The 27,655-nt window shown below is 39.9% G+C and overlaps 1 protein-coding gene across 8 annotated transcripts; it reads left to right on the top strand.

Annotated features, from left to right (window-relative positions):
- Positions 1 to 458: 458 nt before the first annotated feature.
- Positions 459 to 27,436, top strand: ZBTB43 (zinc finger and BTB domain containing 43). Of its 8 annotated transcripts, XR_005364969.1 has the most exons (4): positions 459 to 617; positions 4,790 to 4,913; positions 21,908 to 23,575; positions 27,081 to 27,436. XR_005364969.1 is itself a non-coding variant. In XM_038549326.1 (3 exons), exon 3 carries the CDS (start codon positions 21,931 to 21,933, stop codon positions 23,332 to 23,334), a length of 1,404 nt encoding a protein of 467 aa, XP_038405254.1. In that variant the 5' UTR covers positions 459 to 617; positions 4,790 to 4,913; positions 21,908 to 21,930; the 3' UTR covers positions 23,335 to 27,072. The 8 variants fall into 8 exon arrangements, 5 of the variants coding, with proteins under 5 accessions (XP_038405254.1, XP_038405255.1, XP_038405257.1 ...); XR_005364970.1 differs by lacking the exons at positions 21,908 to 23,575; positions 27,081 to 27,436 and adding an exon at positions 19,922 to 19,982; XR_005364971.1 differs by lacking the exons at positions 21,908 to 23,575; positions 27,081 to 27,436 and adding an exon at positions 9,312 to 9,371.
- Positions 27,437 to 27,655: the final 219 nt, after the last annotated feature.

Raw genomic sequence — 27,655 nt, 5'->3', positions numbered from 1 at the left:
GCTCATGAGATTACTGTGAATAGTTTGGACTAACCATGAGGCATTCCTCCTAGTAGCAGTGAAGATCTACCTCCCCTGAGATCAAAGGGTCTCTTCTGGGACCTGAACAAAATGAGGTTTTTCTTAGAGGGACCCAGCACAGCGCCTGGCACAGATGGAACTGTTCCTGTCCTTGTACATTCCCTGAGCATCCACTACGTGCCAAAGGCCCTCGGAGACAAAAATGGATTCGACACGGCCTCTGCTAGGCAGCATGAGAGAGATCAAGTCTGAAAAGGGGTTAGGACTCGGTGTCAGCTCCCTCATTCCCAGCACCGGCCTCACCCGGAGTCCCTGAAGACAACTGACCCGCGCCAGGTTGCACTGCGCAGGAGTAGGGCGGCAGCAGCGCGCTCCCCTCACGCCCCGCCCCGCAGGAGAGTCCCGCATGCGCACAGCGTTTTCTCTCTGACGCACCCCCGGAAGCACTGGCAGTTTCGGGGGCGGAACCGGGAAGCGTTTCCGGGGGCGGGAGGTGCAGGCTGAGGCGGTCGCGGCGGCTACGGCTTGAACGGGCCTGTCGCTGGCGGCGGAAAGTGTCCCGCGGGCGGGTTATGTGAACGCGGAGCCCTTAGCAGGTACGGCGAAGTCGGGACGACAGGTAGCGAGGGGACAGGGAGGGCAGCCGGGGAGGTTTAAGGGCTTCCTCCGCAGGTCCCGGCGCGCGCGCGCCCCCCGGCCCGGCAGGCCCGTTCCGCAGACCGGGATGCTCAAGAAGCCGCGCTCGGGCGGTTGGAGTCCCCGCGCCCGAGGCCGACTCCTGCGGCCTCCAGCCAGCCCGGTGCGCGGGCCGCGACACCCAAGGCCCCCGAAGCAGCGTCTCGCCCAAGGTCACCCCGCGGCGGCGGACCTCGGCGGGCCGGAGCGCTTAGAGATCCCGCCTGGGAACGTCCGCCGGCCTTTCGGGGGCGCCGTGTGGGTGCGGCGAGGCGGCCTCGGGTTTGAGCCGAAGCCGGGAGACAGGCAGCACCCGGCCTTGGCTGGTGCCTGCCTCCGTTTGCTTCTAAGTAGTGTTTCCCCTCTGTTGACGTCTCTGTCACCTGTTGTCACCTGCCCTTTCTGCCTCTGAACTCCGCCACTATCGACTTTGTATTTCTCCCCAGTTTCTCTTGCTGAGCACACATCTCTATCTGCACCCCCCCCCCTTTTTTTTTTTTCTTCTTCTGTCTCTACTTTGCTTATGTGACTCTTGACCCTGTGTTTCCCTCTCAGTCCTCACTCTCATTCATGGCCTGCCTGCCTGCCTGTCAGCCTTGCTCTTTGGCCGTCTGTGTTTCTGCCAGTTTTGTGTCTTTCTCTCTTGTTTGTGCGTCTCCTAACTAGGTTTGTCTGGGCGGAGCAGGGCAGGCTTGCCCGGACCTCTGAGCCATGCAAAATGACTCATGACCCCGTGAAGCTTCCTGCAACTGGTGACAGTCTCAGTGACTACACTGCAGTCTGGCCTCAACTCTGACAGGTGCCGCCCAGCCCAAGTGTGCCGGTGCAGGAACGCCTCGTGGGAGACAAACCAGAGACCATCTCAGGGCCAGAGTATCTTGATACATACTTGTCTTTTTTTTTTTTTTTTATGCATGGCTTTCTGGCCTGCACAACCCTCCACTTCCCTTTGCTCCAGCCCCTTACCCCAGGATGGCCTCCGGGGCTCTCAAGAGCCTGCTCTTTGCGTTACAGCTGCTGAACTAGACCTGTCCACAGGCTAAGGAATAGTCAGTCTAAGATTCTCTGCCTCATGGGGCTCATGGAATAGCAGGATTTCTGAGAAAGCTGTATGCATAGTTCAGAGATTGTGTCAGTATCTACAGTTAAATGATAAGAAACCTAATAATTTGGGATTCATTCTTTTCTTTACTAAAGTACTCACCGGAGAAGTAAACCAGACACAAAAGAACAAATATCTTATGAGGCCACTCATGTGAGGTATCTAAAATAGGCAAATTCATAGGGACGTACGTAGAATATAGCTTATCAGGGCCTGACAGGAAGAGATGGAGCATTATTGTTTAACGAATACAGAGTTTTAGTTTGGGATGATGAAAACAGTTCTGGAAATGGATAGTGGTGATGGTTGCACAATGCTGTGAATGTGCTTAATGCCACTAATTGTACACTTTAAAATGGCAAATTTTATGTGAAGTGTATTTTACCACAGTACAGAATAAAACCAAACAACCAAACAACCCAAACTGCTCTTTGGAGAAGCTTGGAACTAAGCAGCTCTTTGAAAATGTGATTTTAAAAATTTATTTTGTGTGTCTTTGGAATATTTAGTTGAACCTACGTTTGTTGATACCTGCTTTTGTCATAGCTAATGTCCTCAGAAAAGGAGTTCAGTTAAAAGAATTTGCTTAAAATCTTCCCTTAAGCTTTCTACTTGTGGCAAATTCCTGCCCTGGCTCTTCTCCCTCCATGTTCTTGGATTCAGTGTAGGCATCTGCTGCAGACCCATGGGAAATTTGAGGAAAGATTTTACTTTTTACATAAAGAAAACTTTAGGGTTGGAAAAATAGCCCTGTTATTATGATAATGCAAAATTATGTGTCATTTCCTGTGTGTTTTCTGATGGGGGAGGCCTTTATGTTACGTTCTCTTATTTAAGCTATCAGGTTGCCAGTATGGTAGTTTTTCAAGCTTTCTTGTGAGATATTGCAGCTGAATTAATACTGTATTGAATCCTAATACCATTGATTGTTTTCTGTACCACCAAAGGAGAAAAAAACACCGTCAATTTAGCTATGACATGTGCTTTTTTAATCATTTAGGCTTATAAAAATTCTTAGTGAGAAAATATTTTTAGACTTATTTAGACATTTTTAAATGACATCATTCTAATGCTAAATAAAAAGAAAAATAAGTGAAATAAATTGGCTAAAGTGTTTGTTAAATTTTTAACATTCCTACTCTTTTTGAATACTTCTCAGTTCAGAGTTGGGTCCATACTTTTCCAGTGTCCTCTTTTGTGCCTTCAGAAACACTGATGTGGCTCTCAGGAATGCTCTATCATTGTCTCAGGCAGTGACAAGCATTAAAATTTCCACTTGGCCATCATATCCTGATTGCAGAAATTTTGAAATATGCCTCTTAAAATCAGTCGAATGTACTCTACGTTTTTATGAACTTTTATTTTTTCCCTTTTTTTTTTTTTATGATAGTCACACAGAGAGAGAGAGAGAGAGAGAGAGAGAGGCAGGGACACAGGCAGAGGGAGAAGCAGGCTCCATGCCGGGAGCCCGACGCGGGACTTGATCCGGGACCACAGGATCGCACCCTGGGCCAAAGGCAGGCACTAAACCGCTGCGCCACCCAGGGATCCCATTTTTTCCCTTCTTTTTATTTACAGTTGGAAAAGAAAGATTTTTGTCTTATTTGTAACATGTTGAGGAAAACATCTTTCCTTTATTTTGTTGGTTTGTAGCTAATCATTTTCCTGAAACTGAGTGCTATTTCGGCCTTCTGCTTTTCTTGATTTGAGCTTCTTAACTCCAAGTGCTAAGGAATTTGAGAGTACATTTAAAACCATGTCTTTGGGACACCTGGGTGGCTCAGTGGTTGAGCATCTGCCTTTGGCAGATTGTGATTCTGGGGTCTTGGGATGGAGTCCCTCATTGGGCTTCCACAGGGAGCCTGCTTCTCCCTCCACCTGTGTCTCTGCCTCTCTCTTTGTGTCTCTCATGAATAAATACATTAAAAAAATAAAACCATTTCCTTGGCTATATTGTAATGTAATGGCAGGATGACCGATAAATGGGGAGTTAGTGATTAGAACAAAACCTTCTCTTTTGAATCTCAGAGTTTCCTACAATGGAATGTTTGCCCTGAAGTTTTAAGTAAAACATTCAGCAGTGGCTTAAAATTAAAAGGAGACCAGAACCAAACCTCATTAAGTAGGTAGCGTAATTTTTTTTAAAACCTAAAATAGGAAAAAAAAATCCTAAAATAGGTTTTACTAAGTTTTTTGGCTAAAGTCTTCCAATTAGGAGAGCCTGTAGAGGTGCTGATTGGCAATGATCTGGAGACCGAAAACACTTTTCCAGAGGATATCTCAATTCTGTAAAATTACATAGACATTGATCAGTACTGGTTTTCTACTTTTAACTAATGTGCCATGGTAATATAAGATGTTATTAAGACTGGGCAAGAGGGGCACGGGTGGCTCGGTGGTTGAGCGTCTGCCTTTGGCTCAGGTCTTGATCCTGGGGTCCTGGGATTGAGTCCCATATAAGGCTCCCCACAGGGAGCCTGCTTCTCTCTGTGTGTCTCTCATGAGTAGATAAATAAAATCTTTAAAAAATTAAAATAAAACTGGGGCAACCCTGGTGGCTCAGCGATTTCCGTAAATCTAAAATTATTTCAAAATTAAAAGTCTCTTTAAAAAATACAACACAGGGATCCCTGGGTGGCGCAGCGGTTTGGCGCCTGCCTTTGGCCCAGGGCGCGATCCTGGAGACCCGGGATCGAATCCCATGTCGGGCTCCTGGTGCATGGAGCCTGCTTCTCCCTCTGCCTGTGTCTCTGCCTCTCTCTCTCTCTCTCTCTCACTGTGTGCCTATCATAAAAAAAAAAAAAAATACAACACAGAAGCAAAGAAAGTACAGAATAGAAGTTAATATAACCAAAAATACCGATCTTGATTAGTTTAGTTTCTGCTGCTCACACACCTGTAGTATTTATTAGCAAGGCACATGGACATAGTAAATGTCACCAGTATTTTTTTTTTTTTTTTTACATTTTCAACATGATTTTTTTCTTTCAGAAGTCAGTGCAATTTTAATTTGAAGCAAAACTGAGAAATGGGTTCCTCTTCCTCTTTCATCCATACTGCTTTGTGATGGCCATGGCATAAGGGGTTTTTTTCCAGGAATCCAGCTTTGCATTAGGTAAGCTATGAAATTACTAAAAAGACAGGTTTTTAAAAATTATTTACTAAAATGGTTTCTTTTTCAGCAAAATAATGATGTATTTAATTGCTCTAGACCAGAATTTCTCTTACTTCTCTTCTGTGGAGGAGCTATTGCATATTTTAAGATCAGTCGCTGTTCTACATCTTACCCTTACGGCATTTAACTTCAGAGAAACTTCTCTGCCGAGTGACTTTTTTTTTTAACTTTGGAAAATATTAGATTTCAATTAAACTGATTTGAATCCTGACCTATCACTTCTCAGATATATGACCTTGGGCAGGTCTTTTAACCTTCCTAAGCTTTAGTTTGCTCATCTTTAAAATGAGTATGAGGATTCAGGGGTATTGCAGGATCCAAGTTTCCATAGTCTGCTTTGTGAACTTGTAAAGCATTTGACTAATGTAAAGAATTTTGGTAGGCATGGGTATTGGTATTTTTGTACATTTTTACCAGCCTTTAGATTTACTAAAGTGGTATTTACTGTGTTTAAATGTGCTCCCTACAGTAAGTATGCAAATTACCCTCTGTTCTGATTAAGAAATCTCTGGAGGGCTTCAAGACTAATGGGTCTGTTTCCCTATTATAATGCTATCTGTGTTTTTAAGACATGAAATTGTGTTTAAATGATGCATAACATTTGGCATACTGTCCTTTAGCTGTATAATGAATACAGGCAACTGTTAAACTCATCAAAGTTGGAAGAGATCTTGGAGGTCATGTAGAGCTCAGTGATTCTTCAGTCTCCTTGTTGTCCTCTGCTTTTAAAAAAGCCAGAGAGCCTCCGTGAACCATGGAGGGAATGAGCGGGGATAGGTATGCATGTTTTAGAATAGTTACTGTTGGTGTTTTGTTTTTCTTAAACTATGTGCAGGATAAATAAAATTGCTAGTACTTCAGTAAGTCTGAGGATGGTGAATAATTTACTCTGGAGTTTAGGAATACGTTGTATATTATAGATTATTTCATTTGTGTATTTGTGAAAATAGTATTCACTTTTATCTTCCATATTGTCTTCTAGCTGTATTGGGCCTGAGCAAGTGTTCTGAATTTAAATTTCAACTTTACCACCCACTGGTTAAATGACCTTAAGCAAGTAGTTTAACCTCTGTTTCCTCTTCTATACAGTAGGAATAAAAAATACATATCCAGTGGATTATTTTAAGGATTAATGAGATAAAATACATACAGTGGTTTTATACAGATTCTGGTACAATCCATGCATTTAGTAAATAGTAGATGCTGTTATTATTCCTACTAATTACAATTATTTTCCTAGTTACCCAGTTTGAAAACTTTGTGGTCAGTATAGGTAACTTTATTTTTTATTTTTTATTTTTTTTATTTTTATTTTTTTTATTTTTATTTTTTGGTAACTTTATTTTTTAAACAGCTTTATTGAGGTATAATTCATGTGCAATTAAAAGTTTTTTGGAGGGGCACCTGGGTGGCTTAGTAGTTGAGCATCTGCCTTTGGCTCAGGTTGTGATCCTGGGGTCCTGGGATCAAATCCTGTATTGGGCTCCCCACAGGGAACCTGCTTTTCCCTCTGCCTGTATCTCTGCCTCTCTATGTGTTTCTCATGAATAAATAAAATCTTTTTTTAAAACTTTTTAGTATATTCAATGGATTGTTTACCCATCACTGCAGTCTAATTTTAGAATTTTCATTCAACAGTCCCCCCCCCTCCCCTGCAAACCAATTTCACTTCCTTTTCCTTTCCCCTTAGTTTCTGGCAGCCACTGATTTATTTTTTGTCTATAAACCTTTCTATTCTGGACATTTCTTATAAATGGAATTCTATACGATGTGGCCTTTTGTGTCTTAACTTCTTTGACTTGGCATAATGTTTTCAAGGTTCGACTGTGTTATCACATCTATCAGCACTTCATTCTTTTTTATTGCCAAGATAATGACATAGTATAATAACAATACATAAATGATTAGTAATTACATACATAATAAAATGGAATGATATTTAATTGTATAGATATAAAACTTCTATTTTTTCAGTCATCAGATGAGGACATTTGAGTTATTTCCACTTTTTGGCCATGATAAATAATGCTGTTGTGGACATTTATGTGTAAGTTTTTGTGGATATCATGTTTTCAATGCTCTTGGATATATACCTATGAGTAGAATTGTTGAGTTACATGGTAGCTCTATATTTAATTCTTTGAGGAGCTGCCAAACTGTTTTCCAAAATGGCTGCACCATTTTATATTCCCACTAGCAGTGTGTAATGGTTCTGATCCTTCCATATCTATGTCAACACTTGTTTTTGTCTGTCTTATTTATCATAACCATCTGAATGGGTAATATCTCACTGTGGTTCGAATTTGCATTTCCCTAGTGAATAATGATACTGAACATCTTTGGTGTTTGCTCATTTGTTTATCTTCTTTGGAGAAATGCCTATTCAAATCCTTTGCCCATTTTCAGTTGTCTGTTATTAAATTTTAAGAGTTCTTTATTCTGGATACAGGTCATTTAACAGTTAATGTGATTTGCATCCTGTGTTGGAGGTTATCTTTTCATTCCCTTGATGGTATTATTTGTGCCTTGCCCTACCCTTGCATCTTCCTACCTGCCAATTCTGTCAGCCCTACCAATTCCATCTCTCTTTTCCATTAGTTTAGTTTCTGCTGCTCACACACCTGTAGTATTTATTAGCAAGGCACATGGACATAGTAAATGTCACCAGTATTTTGTGAAGAAATACTGAAGAAATGTCACGGTTAAACTTTCATCACCTCAAACCTCGATTTGCTGAAATCTTGAAATTAAGCCTGTACTTCAGACTTATTGAAGTACTTCAGACTTGCTTTTAAGTGCATCAGCAGATTGTTTTTCCTGAACATAGTTCACAGCATCTCACTGAGTTTCCAGTGCTGCCCTCAGCTCCCACATTTAGAGTTCAGATTGCACCTTTAGCAGAGTAGACCTTCCCAGGGTCATCTCCCAGCACTCCCTGTCACTTGTAGAAGGAAGCACAGGTAATCTGTGTTTACCAGGAGTGGTCTTTTTTTTTTTTTTTTTTTTTTTTTTAATTATGATAGTCACACAGAGAGAGGGAGAGACAGAGACACAGGCAGAGGGAAAAGCAGGCTCCATGCACCGGGAGCCCGACGTGGGACTCGATCCCGGGTCCCCAGGATCGCGCCCTGGGCCAAAGGCAGGCGCCAAACCACTGCGCCACCCAGGGATCCCCAGGAGTGGTCTTGAAGAGAGCTCAGAGAGAGCTTGTGAGTTGGCTTTCTGTTGGTAGTTTTACAACAGTCAGGGAGCTTGCCCTAAGTGGGATGGGAGCAAGAACTCCATTTCTTCAGTGTGCCACACTCACAGTGCACTTGACCCCCATGAGATTAAAGAAAACAAACCAGAATGCCATGTGATTTATAATTTTTCTATGTTAATAAGTGAGGTGGGTTTATAGTTTTTTTCTTTCGTATCTAACTTTGATACTTGGGTTTTTGTTTTTTTTTTAAGATTTTATTTATTTGAGAGAGAGTATGAGTAAGTGGGGTGGGGAGGGGCAGAGGGAAAGGGAGAAACAGACTCCTCACTGAGCAAGGAGCCAGATGTGGGACTGGATCTCAGACCCTAGGATCATGATCTGAGCCAAAGGCAGAAACTTAACTAACTGAGCCACCCAGGTGCCCCAATACCAAGGCTTAAATAAAAGTAGTAGGTTTTTCTTCCACTGTTATTCCCTTGCTCCTTTTTTTCTCCTTTGAAACAGTTGCTATAGCATAGGAATTAATTTGCTTTGTAGAATTTTCCTATAAATTATTCTAGACCTGGTATGCTTTTGGAAATCATGTGAACTATTTGGCGTAAATTCTCCACAATTATCTGTTCGGATTTTTCTTCTTCTCAGGTCAATTCTGAAAATTTATATTTTTCTGTAAAACTTTTTATCAGTGAGATTTTAAAATTTAAGTGTGGAATTGTCTTCTATTTTATAGTTTCTATAATGTTATTATATTACATTTCTTATTCCTAATTTTGTAAATTTGACATAGCAGTTTTAATTTCTTCATTGTAAAAAAAATAATTTCTTCATTGTTTTAGAATTAAGAATTTTGTTTAATTATCAGATGGGGTTTTAAAAATTTATTCTTTAATATTCCTGGATTTATTACATTGTGTAATCACATAATCAGACGTGCTGTATGTATGCATTTTTGCTTTGAGAATAACTGACACGCTCTTTACCCATTTTGTGTGTATGTGTAAATACCCTATAAAAACTTTAAAAAGATGTATTATTTGTAGCCTGTAGAGGTTGTATGTTTCAGTTAAATTAGCATTACCAATGATACCAATCTAAGTTTCTAGGCCCTAATTATCCTTTGCCTACTTGATTTAAAGATTAAAAAGAGGAGGGCAGCCCTGATGGCCCAGCGGTTTGGCGCTACCTTCAGCCTGGGGTATGATCCTGGAGACCCTGGATCGAGTCCCACACAAGGCTCCCTGCATGGAGCCTGCTTCTCCCTCTGCCTGTGTCTCTGCCTGTCTCTCTCTCTCTCTCTGTGTCTGTCATGAATAAATAAATAAAATCTTAAAAAAAAAAAAGATTCAAAAGAAGAAATTTATATTTTTTTACCATAGTTATGTTTCTGTCACTTTTGTTTCTTGAAGAATATATTTACACAGTTTGCAAGATAACCCTCACTGAATTATGAAATTCATCAACTAACAATAAACTTGCAAAATAAGAACAGTAAGATTTTTGTCCCATTTGATGCCTTTTACATGGAATCTTACTTTGACATTGATAACATTGCCTGGTTTACTGTTGCTTTCGTATTCCCATTCTTTTGACTTTGGATCTTTTTTGGTGATGAATTCTATTGTCTTTTCTGTATCTGAACAAATATTTTGCCTTTATTGGAAGCTATTTTGATTTGGTATAGAATATAAGTTAACAGGTTTTTTCCTTTAATACTTTGAGGACACCTCCTACCTTGAATTGTCTATCCTGACTGCCATTGTTTCTGACAGGAAGTTTGCAGCCTTTCTTATCCTTGGTTCACTGTACACAATGGGTCTTTTTTCCTCTGGCTGCTTTTAAGAGTTTTTCTTCATCACTGGTTTGAAGTGATTGGATTATGGTATGGCTTAGTGAAGTTCTTTTTATGCTTCTTGTGCTTGGAGTTTGTGGAAGTTCTTGGATGTGTGGATTTTGTTTCCATGAAATTTGGGAAGATTTTGGCTATTGTCTCTTCAAAAAAATTACAGTTTTTATACATTCCACCTGCTTTCCTTCAGGGACTCCAGTTAGGTGCCTTGAAGTTGTCTCATGGTTCACTGATACTTTGTTTCCCCTTCCCCTGCCCTTTTCCCCCCTCTCTGGTTTATTTTAGGTTGTTTATATTGCTTTGTTTTTAGATTCACTGATCTTTTCTTCTGTAGTGTTCTGTTGTTCTCAGTGTTTGCTTATTTGTATTTAATCTATAGAAATTCAATTTGGGTCTTTTTTTTTTATAGCTTCCCTATTTAGCTACTGTGCTTAATTTTCTTAAACATATGGAATACAGTATTTTCTATCAGTTTTATAAATTTGTCATTTCTGGGTCTGTTGTATTGATTACGTTTTTTTTTTCTTTATTAATAGGTTATATTTTCCTGCTTCTTTGCATGCCTGGTGATTTTTCACTGGATGCCAGACATGAGTTTTACTTTGTTGGGCTCTGGATATCTTTGTACTATGTAAATATTCTAAATAGTTTGATCCTTTTGAGGCTTGTTCTTAAGATCTGTTTAACAGGACCAGAGCTGCATTTTGTTTGGGGCTAATTTGTCCCCACTACTGATGTAAGACTTCTAAATACTCAAGATTTTTCATTCAGAAATTTTCTTCAATGAAATATTTGTGTTTTTTGGTTTTTTAAGAAGATTTTATTCATGAGAGACAGAGAGAGAGAGAGAGAGGCGGAGACATAGGCAGAGGGAGAAGCAGGTTCCATGCAGGGAACCCTATGCGGGATTCAATCCCAGGACCCAAAAGCAAATCCTCAACCGCTGAGCCACCCAGGCATCCCAACTTCTATCAAATATTTGATTAGTTCTTCTACTCTATTCAGTTCTTTGTCTCAAGGACACTAATTAGCCATACATTGAATCTCTATTCTCTGTCTTCCTATTCTCTTATCTTGCTGTTTTCATAATTGCATCCTTCTGTAGTCTGATAGAAGTTCCCCCAGAGTGCTTTCCACATCACTGATTCCATTTTCTACTGTTGCAGTTCTACTCTGTTATTAGTTTCTCTGTATCTTATCTTTAAGTCATCAGCTCTTTTTTTCATAAAGACCATGTTTTCATAAGTTTGTGGAAACTTTTTTTAAAGATTTTACTTATTTATTTGAGAGAGATGGCGACAACACAGTGGAGGGCAGAGGGAGAGGAAGAAGCAAACTCCCCAGTGAGCAGAGAGCCTGATGCAGGTCTCAATCCAGAACCCCAAGATCATGACCTAGGCTGAAGGAAGATGCTTAACTGCCTGAGCCACCCAGGTGCCCCTGGAAACATCATTTTAAAAATACTATATTAGAGGGGCATCTGGGTGGCTCATTTGGTTAAGTGTTTGACTCTTGGTCTCAGCTCAGGTCTTGATCTTGGGATTGTAAGTTCATGCTCCACCCTAGGCATGGAGCCTACTAAAAATTAAAATAAATAAAAATTAAAATGCTGTCTAAGCTGTGCTCTTTAGGGACACCTGGCTGGCTCAGTCAAGCAAGGCATGTGGCTCTTGATCTCAGGGTCTTAAGTTCAAGCCCCACATTGGGCATAGAGCTTACTTTAAACAAAACAACTGTGCTCTTTGTTTATCCCTTACTATTTTCTTCTTTTTTGTTATTGTAGAATGTATATACAGACTGTGTATACTTAGAATAAAACCAACCAGGTTTTTTTTTTTTTTTAATTTTTATTTATTTATGATAGTCACACAGAGAGAGAGAGAGAGGCAGAGACACAGGCAGAGGGAGAAGCAGGCTCCATGCCAGGAGCCCGACGTGGGATTCGATCCCGGGTCTCCAGGATCACGCCCTGGGCCAAAGGCAGGCGCCAAACCGCTGCGCCACCCAGGGATCCCAGGTTTTTTATTCTTTGAGGAAAACATCCTGCTGGGTCTGAAAATTTTCCCTCTTTGAGGTCTTTTACCGTATACCCAAATGTTGTTAGAATCAACTCTCAGCTCTTTAGCTGGAGGACGGGCTGAATTATCCTGACACCAGGGGTTAGCCTGAATTGAATGTCTGGGACCAGATGCTAGGTCTTAGATACTCCTAGGAGAGCTTCAGCTCTGTGTACTTTCTTCTGTGTTGGTGAAATTCTAGTACCAGAGACCTATCTACTCTAGTCTCTTTGGCCCAGCTGACAAATGATGGGCTGTGCCTTTGCTTCCTTCCTGGGGCTACTACTCAGCCCCACACTCTCATGTCAAGTTTCTAAAAAAATTTCTGCTGAGGCTTATGAAACCTTTGATATTCCAATGCAGCAAGCTCTGAATATTGCCAATCTGCAGGACCTATCCCATAGTCCATCCATCCTGGGGTTTTAGCCATGGATGGACCTTCCAAATGAACAGGCATTAGTGTTCTTATCTCAGGATTGCTGCTACTCTATCAGGATTTTGAGGGGTCGTAGGTGGAGTTGCAGGGGTAAGGTCTCTCAGTCTGGCCCCATCTCCACTCTATCCTTAATTAAAGTTTAACCAGATTACTCTGGTCCCTAGTTTGCAAGACTAAATCCAATTTTTTCATTTTTCCTTGATTATTTTGGTTAGGATATGGTAGATGAGAAGGATTATATACTGCTTTCAAATCTTTCCTCTTACTCTGGTGATCCTAAAATTTATTGTGAAAGGATATATGACTGTAGGATATACCAGGTCCCCTCCCCTGAATTTCTTCTGGGTTTATAGTTCTCTTGTGGTGCTTTTAACATGCTTTGCCTTGAATAATAGGGTTGTATGCATGTTTGTTTGTTTTTTTTTTAATCTCCTTAGCCATATTATAAACTCTGGACAGTGAGATTTCTTGACCATCATAGAAATTCCCCCAGAGTACTTTGCATATAGTACTTTATGTTGGTTTACTTGTTTATATATTATTTTAGTGAGTTAATTACTTCTGTGAAAGTCTTTTTAAAAATTGAAACAGCAGCTATCCTATTAATATAGATCACAACTGCGTATGGGTTTGCAAATATGGCTTATGTAACAGGAAAACCTGAAGGAGAGGTTCAGGCTTTGCATGTTAGTAAGAACAGGGAATATATAGAAATACCACACTCACTCAAAATTAAGGGCAGAGTCAGATACTTGCATTTTATTTTTACTTTTCTAAAGTATTTTATTTTTAAGTAACCTTTATACCCAGCATGGGGCTCAAACTCACAATCCTAAGATCAAGAGTCACATTCACATACTTCAACTTAGCCAGCCAGCCCTCCCCACAGGGTCAGATACTTTTAAATTATAAGGACCATTAACACCTTGACATAGTTGAAAATAAAGTTATGTTGCTTTTTTCCCCCAGGTTTTTTAAAAATGTGTGTTAAAAAATATATATCACTCAATTTGCTGTTTTAACCATTTTCAAGTGGCATTAATTATACTCATAATGTTATACAAACAGGACCACTTTCCTACCCCCTAGTTTTTTTCATCACACCAAGGAGAACTCTACCCATTAATAACTCCCATTCGTAATTCCCATGAAAACCTCTAATCTATTTTTTGTCTCTGAATTTGCCTATTCTAGATATTTCACATAAGTGGAATTGTACATCATGTGTCCTTTTGTGTCTGGTTTCTTTAATGTTTAGCATGATTTAGCATGCTTAGCATGTTTATATTATAGCATGTGTCAGAGCTTCTTTACTTTTGTGATCTGTGTTATGTCTTTTAGGTGTCATTGATTTGTTGTAATGTTGTTCAAATCCTCTATCTCCTTATAGATCCTAAGTCTGTTTTTTTCTATTACTGAAAGTAAGGAATCAGAATCGAATCTTCAATTTTGTCCATTTTTGCCTCATAATATCTTGTTCCATATATGTTTCTCTTGTTAGGTGCATAAATATTTATGGTTGTTACATTATCTTGATAGATTGAACCTTTTATCAATATATAATGTCCTTTGTTCTTATAACCTTTTTGACTTAAAGTCTATTTTGTCTGATAATAATACAGCCACTCCAGCTCTTTTTTGTTACTCTTGCATGGAATATCTTTTCTATCATTTTATTTGTCTTTTATGGACAAGATATAAATAAATCCTATGTTTTTTAATATGGTCTGCCCATCTCCACCTATTAATTGGAGTTTAATCCATTTACATTTAAATACTGATAAGGAAGGGTTTACTTCTACCATTTAGCTGTTTTCTGTATATCTTGTATGTTTTTTGTTCCATAGTTCTTCCATTACTACTTTTTAAAAACAGTTACTTACAAAAATAGGATAAAAACATTTATTAACTCTTTTTTTGGTATGCCATTTTGATTCTCTTCTCCTTTTCATGTATATTATTTTCTTAGTTAAATTGAGGTTTACAATCAATATTTTAAATTTAGCAACCAAGTTTGACTAATTCAAACCTAGTTTCTTTTTTTGAAAGAAAGTGAGAGTGCACACATGTATGTGAGCAGTGGGGGCGGGGGGACGGGGGGGAGGAATGGCAGAGGGAGAGGTGGGGAGAGAGAATTTAAAGCATACCCCACCTGGGGCTCCATCTCATTACTCTGAGATCATGACCTGAGCCTAAATCAAAGATGGACACTTAACCAACTGAGCCACCAAGATGCCCCCAAACTTAATTTCAATAGTATACAAACACTGTGCTCCTCACATCTCTATCCCACCCCCTTCATGTTATTGTCATGGATAACATCTTCATAGGCCTTGGAATTATTACCTAGTATTCTTTTATCTCAGCCTGAAGGACACTTTTTTTTTTATGATTTTATTTATTCATGAGAGATATATATAGAGAGGCAGAGACACAGGCAGAGAGAGGCAGAGAGAGAGAAGCAGGCTCCAGGCCGGGAGCCCAACGTGGGACTCGATCCCAGGTCTCCAGGATCACACTCTGGGCCAAAGGCAGGTGCCAAACCACTGAGCCATCAGGGCTGCCCTGAAGGACAACCTTTTTAATCATTTCTTGTAGAGGAATGGTAATGAATACCCTTAACTTTTATCTGGGAATGTCTTAATTTCTCAAAGGATAGTTTTGCCAGATACAGAATTATTAGTTGACAGTTTTTTCTTCTAGCACTTTTTTTTTTTTTTAAGATTTTATTTATTTATTCATAGAAACACACAGAGAGAGAGAGAGGCAGAGACACAGGCAGAGGGAGAAGCAGGCTCCACGCAAGGAGCCCACATGGGAGTCAATCCCGGGTCTCCAGGATCACACCCCGGGCTAGAGGCAGCGCTAAACCACTAAGCCACCAGGGTTGCCCTCTTCTAGCGCTTTAAGTATATCATACCACTGCCTTCTGGCCTCCACATTTTTTTGGTGAGAAATTAGCTGTGAATCTTATTAAAGCTCCCTTTTTATGTGATGAGGCACTTCTTTCTTGCTGCTTTAATTTCCCTTGTCTTTGACTTTCTGCTATTTAACTTATAGTGTGTCTAATGTGGATCTCTTTAATTTTACCCTGCTTGGAGTTTTTGAGCTTCTTCGATGTATGGGTTTGTCTTTTATAAAATTTGGGAAGTTTTCTACCAATATTTCTTTTAAAACTGTTTCTGTTCTTTCTTTGGAGACCACCATGGTATGCATGTTGGTACATTTGATGGTATCCCACAGATACTATGAAATGAGACTGTGCTCATTTCTCTTCATTTTTCTTTCTGTCCTCTGACTGGATAATTGCAATTGCTTTGTCCTTTGTGTTTTTTTTTCTTCTGCCTACTTAAATTTACCATTAAACTCATGGATTTTTTTAAATTTCAACTTGTATTTGTTTCTTATGTCTTTCAAACAAAACACCACAGACTAGGTAAATTAAATAACAGGAATTTGTTTTTTCACAATCCTAGAGGCTAGAAGACCAAGACCATGGTGTTGGTATATTTGGTTTTTCCTGAGAACTTTCTTTTCGGCTTGCAGATTGCCACCTATTCACTGTTTCTTCACATTGTGCACACTCTACATGCTTCTCTGTGTGTCCCAAATTTTATTTCTTCCAAGAATACTAGTCAGTTTGGATTAGGGCCCACCTTAACAACCCTATTTTAATTACCTCTTTAAAGGACTTACCTCCCAGGCACCTGAGTTCAGTGGTTGAGCATCTGCCTTTGGCTCAGGGCATGATCCCAGGGTCTTGGGATCAAGTCCCACATCAGGTTCCCTGCAGGGAGCCTGCTTCTTCTCTCCCTGCCTCTATTTCTGCCTCTCTCTCTCTCTCTCTCTCTAATAAGTAAATAAAATCTTTTTTAAAAATAATAAAAAATAAAAGTTACCTCCCAAAATAGTCACCTTCCAGGGTACTTGGGGAGTCAGGGTTTCAACATATGAATTTTGGGGGGATATAGTACAGCCCACGATATAGCTATTATTCTTCGTGGCTCCAGAATTTCTATTTGGTTCCTTTTTATAATTTCTAGCTCCTTACTGACATTTTTCTCCTGATTTCCTTTAGTTCTTTGTCCATAGTGAGGTTTTTGTTTTAAGCAATTTGAGCATATGCCAGGCAAATGATTAACAACTTTGATTTCCAATGTCTGAAATCATCAGGGATAGTTTCTAATATTCTTTTTCTTGTGAATGAACCTATTTTCCTTTTTCTTGGTATACTTTGTAGTTTTTGGTGAGAGCTAAACATTTAAGTATTCTAGTATGGTAACTCTTGAAATCAGATTCTTCACATCCTATGGGATTTCTTTTGTTACTTGTTGAGGGCCGTAATTGTCTGTTTGCATGACAGTTTTTCCAAATGATTTTGCAGTCTGTACCCCTTGTTGCATGTAGTCACTGAAGTTTCTGTTGCTGTATCTATGTGGCTGGCCTGTGACCTGACAGACTTCTTTAAATACTTTGACCCAGGTCCTGAGGAATTGGGGGGTCAGGGGGGTGTTTGTTATTTTAAAATCTTATGATTGGGAGAAACAAAATTATAATCAATTTTGCTAGGGAAGCCACTGCAGCCTAAGGGGGCCAAAACAAAACTGTATGGATCCACCAAACTGGCCAGAATGCAAACCCTACAGCTTTTGAAGGACTTAATCCTTGTTGTCCTCCCTGGTGTGAGCCAGCCACTCTAGGAATGTGGGCTGCTGTCCCACAGGCTGGGGCAGGGGATTATAGTTGGTTTGTGCATACACAACATACAGGTCTTTTAGTGAGGTTCAGCAGCCTCTCCCTTCAGTGAGCATTGTCTTGGTTGCTACAAGTGTCTGATCAGATTCCAGAATTCTGAAATAGTTGATTCTGATCATTCAGCAGTTTACTGGTTGTTTTGGTAGAGGGACTAATCCCTAGAACTTCCTACTCCACCATTTTCTCTGTTAATCACTTATGACATTGATTTTTGAAGAATTGTTTTTAAAAGTCTTGTTCTCAGTCTTTTAAGATACCACAAAAGACACTTTTGTCGAGATGAAAAGAGGGGATTCCTGGGTGGCTCAGCAGTTTAGCGCCTGCCTTCGGCCCAGGGCGTGATCCTGGAGACCCGGGATCAAGTCCCATGTCAGGCTCCCTGCATGGAGCCTGCTTCTTCCTCTGCCTGTGTCTCTCCTCTCTCTCTCTCTCTGTGTCTCTTGTGAATAAATAAATAAAATCTTTTTTTAAAAAAAGAGAGAGATGAAAAGATTAGTAGTCAGTAATAGTGTTGGGAAAATAGGCTAGATACTTTGGAGGGAAAAGGGCTGGATCCCAACCTTATTCCTTATGCCAAAACAAACTCTTTGTGTAGTAAACATTTAAATACTTTTTTTAAAAAAATGGTACTGGGGGAAAACTAAGTAATTCTTTTTACTTTTTAAAAATAACCTTGGAGTGGGAATGCCTTTCTATGTCTAATACAAAACCCTGGAGCCATAAAAGCGAAGGTTGGGTAATTTATATACATTTCAAAGTTAATTTCCTTCGTTTATAAAAAACTACAAATCAATGAGATGAATTACCCAATTTATTTGAGCAAAGAATATGATAATTTATAGTAAAAACAAATGACCAGTAAACATGAATAAAGAATATCTTTCTCATTCATAATTAAAGAAATGTTGATCCAAACGACAATGAATCATGGATTATTCACTTAGGAGATTTGCAAACTTTTTTTTTCTTGTTTGATGATGTCTAGTGTTAAGACTGTGGAGGAGTAGACACTGTTGTTTACTGTTGGTAAGAGTATGATTTGGTGCAACCCTTCTGGACAGTAGCTTGGTAATATACATCAAAATGTCAAAAAAAAAAAAAAATGTCAAAGCAGGGCAGCCCAGGTGGCTCAGCGGTTTAGCGCTGCCTTCAGCCCAGGGCCTGATCCTGGAGACCCGGGATCAAGTCCCATGTCAGGCTCCCTGCATGGAGCCTGCTTCTTCCTCTGCCTGTGTCTCTGCCTCTCTCTCTCTCTCTCTCTGTCTCTCTTTCTCTGTGTGTCTCTTATGAATAAATAAATAAAATCTTTAAAAAAATGTCAAAGCAGTCCCACTGGTAGAGATTACCTTTAAATGTTTCCAAAGATATGCTGAGATAGTTATGCACAGATATATAATTATATTGTGTATATTATAATAGCATTGCTCATAATTTCTAAAGCCCAAACAACTGAAATTCTATAAGAAGAGAGCTGCTTAAATTAGGATATGTCCATATAGCAGGAGTTATATAGTCATTAAACAGAACTGCATTAGCTCTTTCTGTACTAATGTGATACATTAGTCCGTTTGGGCTACTATAACAAAATGCCAAAGACTGGGTGGCTTATAAACAACAGAAATTTATTTCTCAGAGTTCTGGAGGCTCCAAAGTCTAAGGTCAAAGCACTTACAGATTCTAGGGAGGATCCACTCCCTGGTTCATAGATGGTTTGCCTTTTCCATGTGTCTTCACATGGCCAAAGGGGCAAAGTAGTCTCTGTGTCTCTTTTAATTTTTAAATTTTTTTATTAACTAAACTCTACACTCAGTGTGGGGCTCAAACTCACAACCTCACAATTGAATCACATACTCTACTGACTGAGCCAGCCAGGCACCCCTGGTATCAATCTTACAAGGGCACTAATTTTATTCATGAAGGCTCTGCCCTCATGGTCTCATCACCTAAAGGCCCTCCCCAAATGCTATCACCTTAGGGGAATAGGTTTCAACATTAATTTTGGGGGACACAATCAGTCTATACCATGTCAGAAGATCTGCAAGCTCTATTAAGTGAGAAAAGCTAAATGCAGAATAAAATGTACATAATGAACCCATTTGGGTAGGGATTTTTAAAGAATATAAATGATTTATTCTGACATATGCACAAAGAAGTTTCTAGAAATATATGATTTTTTTTAAAAGATTTTATTTATTTATTCACAAGGACACAGAGAGAGAGAGAGAGAGGCAGAGACACAGGCAGAGGGAGAAGCAGGCAGGCTCCATGCAGGGAGACCGACATGGGACTTGATCCCAGGACTCCAGGATCACGCCCTGGGCCAAAGGCAGGCTCTAAACTGCTGAGCCACCCAGGGATCCCAAATATATGAATTTTTAATGGTGATTTTCTTTGGGAAATAGTAGGAATAAATAGTGAAGAGTTTTTTGTTTTGTTTGTTTGTTTTAGATTTTATTTATTTATTCATAAGAGACACAAAGAGGCAGAGACCTAGGCAGAGGGAGAAACAGGCTTCTCGGGGGGAGTCCAATGTGGGACTTGATCCCAGGACCCTGGGATCATGTCCTGAGCCGAAGGCAGACACTGAACCGCTGAACCACCCAGCCGTCCTGAATTTTGTGTTTTTTTTTTTAACTTTTTTTTTTTTTTAAGGTTTTATTTATTTATTCATGAGAGACACACGGAGAGAGAGAGGCAGAGACACAGGCAGAGGGAGAAGCAGTCTCCATGCTGGGAGCCTGACGCGGGACTGGATCCCAGGACTCCAGGATCACGCCCTGGGCCAAAGGCAGGCGCTAAACTGCTGAGCCACCCAGGGATTCCCCCCAAGTTTTGTTTTTTTAAGCAACTTTCTGTAAATGCTTTTACATGTGTGTATTCCCCCCACCCCACCATTTTTTCAAAAGTCTAAGGTGATCTTTGTGGCCTAGCAGAGAATGTTTACCCAGATATCGTTCTCAGAATTTCCATACTTCTAAGTCTTATGTTTATGTACTATTTAACTTCTTTTGAAATTGCAAATACCTGAATAGTTTGTTTCCTGGTGTACTTTTGTTTGTTTTAAGTTATCACAAAATGTTTTAAGAGGTATAGCCATAAATTAATACTTCTTTGTAGACGGGCATTAAGGAGGACACGTGATGTGATAAGCACTGGGTGTTATTTGCAACTGATAAAGTACTGATCTCTCCATCTGAAACTAATAATGTATACATTCGCTGATTGAATTTACATAAATAAAAATAAACAAAAAAATACTGTCTTTACTTGTTAATTATTAATGACTAACCTGGTATTTTGGCATCTTCCCAGAAGAGGCTGGCGATGTTATAGGAAAAATAGCATAGACTTTGAAGTCAGAGACCTAGAATCCTATCCCAATTTAATACAAATTAGTTCTTATTTTAACTTTGGGAAAGTTACTTGAAATAGCTGAACTTGAGAATATCAGTCTCCACATTTGCAGAGTCATTATAAAGATTAAGTGATAAAAAGGTGTACAGTCTCTACTATATAGTAATTATTTAAGAAACATTAGTTTATTTTCTTGATCTTTCTCCCTGTCTCTGAAAGATAACTTTCAGTCTTTGGGGGTTTGTTTTGTTTTGTGTTTAATCTCATACTTAGAAAATCTGATATTTAACATTGGATATAGTATTAGAGCTAGGTGATGGATAGCACCAATAAATCTCTTGGGTTTACTAGTTTATTTTCATTTACTATGGAATTATGGGGCATGAGCAGGATTTCAAACAGTGTTTATCTTGTTGCTTGTTGCTGGGTTAGAAATTTTCTCTAATGCTTGACTGCCCCACAAAATATATTTACTACTGTAAATGTCGTCACTACAACACAGTCCTTTATTCTTTGTTACAACTTTATCTTCAGATTGAGTTCACTCAGTAACGGACAATATTTACTATGCTCTTTGGTCTATAAACAACTTGGAGACCACCAGATAGAAGGAATACCTTGCCATCCTGCTTCATTCTGCTTCACATCAGAAGCTCATAAAGAGCTAGAATTCTGATGGCCACCAGAGAAACTCACATTATTTGGGCTTCAGTGAGATTGCCCCTGTGGTGCTGAGGGACCGAAGGCGAGATTGTTCTGGACACTTCAACCCTTTTTTCCCTCACTCCTGCACTGGCATCTGGCCTAATGGTCTCCTTGTAGTTCCTTACAGTTGCTGAGTTCATTCTTGTCTCAGAACCTTTACATAATTTTTCCTTCTTCCCACAATTCCATCCTCACTTCCTCACCCCAACTTGGCAAATATGGATCGAATCTGAGGTCTCTTAAAATTTTTGGCCTTTTGGATAGGATGTTTGTTTTGACTAGAAATATTTACTTGGTTTGATTTAGGAGATTTGTATAGCTTACAGATCACATCTTTGTGGTTTCTATTCTTTCATTCACAGACATAGGCAAAATCAGGAGTTAATACTGAAGAGTGGTGGGTGGTTCCTGTTTGGGGCATACTCACACCTGCAAGACTTGCTCTGGGGGATGAATGTTCCACCTACCAGTACGCACAGGCAAGGGGACTTTATGGAACTGTCGAACTTGTCTTCGTTTTCTTAGTGAACAAGTTTCTGTATGGGCCAGAATTAGTACTAATTTTTTTTTCTCTTGTAGCACTGAACAAGATTTGTGATGAAATGGAGCCTGGAACAAACTCTTTTCGAGTAGAATTTCCTGATTTTTCCAGTACCATTCTGCAGAAACTGAACCAGCAGCGCCAGCAAGGACAATTATGTGATGTCTCCATTGTTGTCCAAGGCCACATTTTCCGGGCACACAAAGCTGTTCTTGCTGCCAGCTCACCCTACTTTTGTGACCAGGTACTCCTGAAAAACAGCAGGAGGATTGTTTTACCTGATGTGATGAACCCAAGGGTGTTTGAGAACATTCTCCTGTCTAGTTATACGGGACGTCTAGTAATGCCTGCTCCAGAAATTGTTAGTTACTTAACAGCAGCAAGCTTCCTCCAGATGTGGCATGTGGTAGACAAATGCACTGAGGTTTTAGAGGGAAATCCTACAGTCCTTTGTCAGAAGTTAAATCATGGCAGTGACCACCAGTCTCCAAGCAGCAGTAGTTATAATGGCCTAGTAGAGAGCTTTGAGCTAGGCTCTGGGGGCCATGCTGATTTCCCCAAAGCCCAAGAACTGAGGGATGGAGAGAATGAAGAGGAGAGCACCAAAGACGAGCTGTCATCTCAGCTCACTGAGCATGAATACCTTCCCAGCAACTCGTCCACAGAGCATGACCGGCTGAGCACAGAAATGGCGAGCCAGGATGGAGAGGAGGGGGCTAGCGACAGTGCCGAATTTCACTACACCCGGCCCATGTACAGCAAACCCAGCATAATGGCTCACAAACGCTGGATCCACGTGAAGCCTGAGCGCTTTGAACAGGCATGTGAGGGCATGGATGTGCACGCACCCTATGATGAGCACCAGGTCACTGAATCCATCAATACCATGCAGCCAGAGCACTCAGTCCAACCTTCGGGAGTAGAGGAAGACTTTCATATCGGGGAAAAAAAAGTGGAAGCAGAGTTTGATGAACAGGCTGATGAAAGCAATTATGATGAGCAGGTGGATTTCTATGGCTCTTCTATGGAGGAGTTTTCTGGAGAGAGGTCAGATGGGAATCTAATTGGGCATAGACAGGAGGCTGCCCTAGCATCAGGCTACAGTGAGAATATTGAAATGGTTACAGGGATTAAAGAAGAAGCTTCCCATTTAGGATTCTCCGCCACCGACAAGCTGTATCCTTGTCAGTGTGGGAAAAGTTTCACTCACAAGAGTCAGAGAGATCGACACATGAGCATGCACCTCGGTCTTCGGCCTTATGGCTGTGGTGTCTGTGGTAAGAAATTCAAAATGAAGCATCATCTCGTGGGCCACATGAAAATTCATACAGGCATAAAGCCGTATGAGTGTAATATCTGTGCAAAGAGATTTATGTGGAGGGACAGTTTCCACAGGCATGTGACTTCTTGTACCAAGTCCTACGAAGCTGCAAAGGCTGAGCAGAATACGACTGAGGCTAACTAAAAATAGGATCTGGCCCTTGAGTGGCAGGCACAAAAATAAACTATGGTAATTATGCAAATCTGGGCACAGATGATGCGTGCTACTTGCTATTATGAGAGAAGCTTAAAAAAAATGGAAGATATTTCTGAAAGACCAGCTCTAAGTAGGCCAATTTAAAAATCTAATTCCTCAAATTTGTATGTTCCTGTCCAGGCCTGGAGTGGGTAATGGGGAGAAGTTAACCCACCTCCCAACTGGCAAGGTAAACCTTCAGGCCCATTGTTGAGATTGAGGCAGGTGGACTTGGTGATAGAGACACCTGCGCTTGGAACTGGACTCCAACCTACCAGTTCTGTTTCAGGTGGCAGCAAATTTTGATCACTCATTACAAGGTCATGTTGGAATTTTATTTAGCTCTCCCCATAGATACTTAGGTAATGTGGATTTGTTTTGGTAGCTGCCTCACTGAATGAAATGCTACTTAATGTAAAAGCTACAAATAATGTGATTCCTAGGATGCTAAATTGATTAACAGAGCTCTCTTCTCTGGTTTTATTCTCTCTAAAGGGTATTTTAACTAAAAACTATGGCGATGCTAAGAGGGCGACGTTCTAAGTATGAAACAAATAACGGTACAAGCTTCAATTTCTGTGAGATGCCACTGTCACGATGTGTTTCAGATTCTTGATAAGGCAAAATTTTGTATTTTAGTACTAACATTTAGTTTGGACAATTGTATCTAATTGTAATTCTCTAGGGTGCCAGAGATAGGTATTTCTAATTGGTTTGCTGTCCCAAATCCTGTTTAATTATAGCATCCACACAGTGGGATCTGCACTGTGGCTAGTAGGCGTCTAGCCTGCTTTGACTCTACCATGGTACCATTGACTGCTGCAGCCATTTCTCTCTCAGATTATGATGCTTCCTGAAGAGGTCATTCAGTGACCAGTTAGTGGGAATGAGCCAGAAGTCATGGCTGAGAGTTACCTGCAAGCATAAGGAGTTTATAGGGGGCTATAGTGACACTTCAACTGTCAGTGAGAGTTGCTAAGTAGCAGAGTTTTGAGCGGCAGGAGAAAAACAACTGCCCAAGCAAAAGGAATCTTGAAAATACACTGGTAAGGGATGTAGTTTTAGAGGGGCACACTGAGCTAATGCTGCCAGTTCTTTAGGAGTGCTGGGATGTGTTTTCAAGGGGGGAAAAAAGGAATCCTAACTTTAGAAAGTAGTCTACAGATTCATGCTCCCAAATTCTAGGTAAAGCTGCATAAATTTACAAGTCCACATAGCTGTACTTACCAGAAACCAGCAAGAAAAGCAGCTGTTCTTGCGACCCTTTCTGCAGCTCTGTCAGATGTTTTAGGTTAAAAAGGAAGCATATATTCAGGATGCTTTCAAGCTGTGTCATATACCTGAAGTTCTCACTAGGGTAGGACAGGGTGCTACTATTATGTCAACTTTTCCACAAATTACTGGTCTTTTACTTCCAAGTGGAAACTTTTTTCCTGAAAATAAAAACTTTTCCTGGATTTGAGGTGAAATTTTGTTTTAAAAGTTTGGCTTTGCTCTAATGTGATAGACATTGCTGGCAATTGCCTTGAGTCCTCAAGCTCCAACCACAAAGGCATTTATTGGTTGAACCTTGTCTGGAAAGGAGAAAGAAAGTACTTATTTACCAGTTAACTCTTGTAATCAACATTACAGAACAGGGATCTATCTATTCATTAACACTGTATCATTCTCGATATATAAAAAGCACTTTGTATTTAAAACTTTATTATAGATATATATATATTGATTTTTTTAACCTAGAAACTAGATATTACCTCTTGGTTGTTTGCCACATTAATATTCTCTTTGTGTCGAAACTTCACCAGTTAACAGTCCTTTCTCTGCATACCTGACAGATGTGTATAGAGGTGACTGTGCAAGCAAAGTTCAATTGCTCCTTCTCTCTCTCTTTTTTTTTTTTTTTTCCATGTTAGAAGCCAATGGATTTTAGGAATGATCCTAGCCATTATGTGTGAGGAGAAATTGTTTTTTTATTCCTACTAATTTCAGTACTAAGGCAGTGAAGCCATTTTGTTCTGCCAAAACTGATCACCTTCTCCCATGGTATTAGCAAATCATTTTCTGCCTGTTTGGAAGGTTTGATGTGCTATTTCCCACTAAGATTGTTATTCAGATGAGCATTGGGACATTATGGGAGAAGAGTCTGGGAGGTAAAATAAAAATATTCTAGAAAGTATTCTAGAATAAATAAAAAATTCTAGGGAAAAAAATGGTTCTTCAGTTATGCTGCAATTAGCACAGCACCTTTGTTATGAGTAATGATGAAGAACTCTTGTTTAACCAGGAGTGGTGGGCAGCCCTTGGGTGGCAGTTTGGGAAGTAGTCACTTGTTCTGAGACTTATTTCATGTGTTGTGAAGAAAGGTGTCTTTTATTGAAATCCTTAGATGTACATCAGCTAAGTATAGAATTTAAAATGTAAGTTCCTCACATCTGCTGTTTTAAGTTGTTTATGGTAGTTGGGGTTTCCTTTAAAATTTGGGTTGCTAATCGGGTCAGCCAGACCCTGTGAGATGGTTGGGCATCTGAAATGCTGGCCATGTTCAGAGAGGTGGGGGAAAGAGATTGCCTTAGTTTGTTTGGATAGTGAAAGTGAATTTTTTTACACTTTGCTTTTTAGGATTAGGAGATCATACTGGATTACTACCTTTTTTCTCCTGCCCACTTCGGGTTGGATAGTCTCTTTCCTTAGCCTCAGTACAGCTTTAGAAAATCTTTATCCTTCCAAATGAGTTTGGATAGTTGTGGGTAACATTTTCCAAACAGTCTTTCAGGGATCGCGTTAATGGCCTACAACCTAGGTATTTGTCCCCTACTTTGAGTCTTAACTGTGGTTCTTCTCCAGTCCCAGTGGGAAAGGGCTTCAAGGCACCACCAGTGGTATTTAATATTAGTATTTATACCATGCCTTTTATTTTTTATCTATACATCACAATCTACTTGGTCAAGTAGGGATCATCTAAGGAAGGAATACAGTAGCCTTTCCTAGAGTATTGAGGTCTATCCTCAGGCGCTTCTGGGCCCCAGCCTGTTAATTCTCATTTGTAGATCTCACCTTCCTCTAATCCCTTCTGTAGGCCACGACTTTCAAAGAGTCTGCCCAGAGGGTCTTCATTCTGGTAGCCATTTGCTGAACTAAACTGACCCAGCACTGGCTTCCAGCTGTTGGGAAGAGCTGCTTGGTCTCAGTGACCCCTTCCTGTGGAGGCATGCGCTCTCCCAAGCTGCTGCTGAAGTGACATGGGGGCAGAGCAGAAGCAGCTCAGTTGTGTTTGTCCTGGGGAGGGGGATTTGCTGCAGCCCCCCACTTGGGTGAGGGTGGAGAGGACTCCATCACACCAGATCCACGTTTTTGTCCTTGTAAAGATCTCTGATAATTTAGTAATGCTGGAAACTAAGCAACATATTTATCCCCTTCCCCAACCCCTGTGCCACACTAATTTTGTGTTTTAATTGCTTTCATGGGTGACTAACTTTGTTTAGTAAAACCAGGGTTTGTTTGTTTGGTTTTTTCTTTGCTACTTATACATTTAAAGGTACATGTTTTTTTTTTTTGTTTTGTTTTTGTTTTGTTTTTAAGGTACATGTTTCTTATTTCAGATCTCTACTGATAGTGCCCAATGGGAAGATGCTGGAACACATTTTGCAAATGTGACTTTTTTTTTTTTTTTTTTTTTTTTTTTTTTTTTTTTTTAGTGTTGCTTGAAGCCTGTGTCATAATGTCAGTTGCTGCTGCCTTCTTTCCTTTTATGAGGTTCCTAATGTTTCTTCCAGAAGATTACTTTATTTATGCAAGTCAGGTGACTCTTAGACCACAAAACCATTTGATGATAAACAGATTATCATTAGGTGCATATCTTATTGATATTTTGTGAAATGTTATGCCTGTGTTGCAAAAGTTGAATAGTTTTGTCTTTATATATTGCTGTCTTCAGTGTACAGCATGGTTTTACTTTATTGAATGTTACTGTTTAATATTTTCTTCTTATAGAAGAGACCATGCCCTTTTGTATGACATGTTTTAATAAATGTTATCCGTCAACTTTGTAAAAGTTTTGTTTTTCACTCTGGTTATATGACCACATGTCTTTGTTTTCATCTTGGCTTTTGCCCCTTGAGAATAAAAGTTATATTGTGGCCTTTTCATAAGTAAATGCCAAATGGGTAGTCTGACCAAATGGGTAGTGAGTGAGCATTTGCTGTGCCAGGTATTTATGATAATTTATCTCATTTTAACTGCCCACCAGCTCCATCAGGTATTTAGGTGTGTT

The sequence above is a fragment of the Canis lupus genome, chromosome 9, assembly GCF_011100685.1.
Source record: "Canis lupus familiaris isolate Mischka breed German Shepherd chromosome 9, alternate assembly UU_Cfam_GSD_1.0, whole genome shotgun sequence".
Classification (NCBI taxonomy): Eukaryota; Metazoa; Chordata; class Mammalia; order Carnivora; family Canidae; genus Canis; species Canis lupus.
The sequence above is the reverse complement of the archived record's forward strand: the minus strand, read 5'-3'. Positions and strand labels throughout refer to the sequence as shown.

What these genes read in the sequence shown, in the direction of transcription:
- ZBTB43 (XM_038549326.1), top strand. Translation starts at nt 21,931, where the DNA reads ATGGAGCCTGGAACAAACTCTTTTCGAGTAGAATTTCCTGATTTTTCC.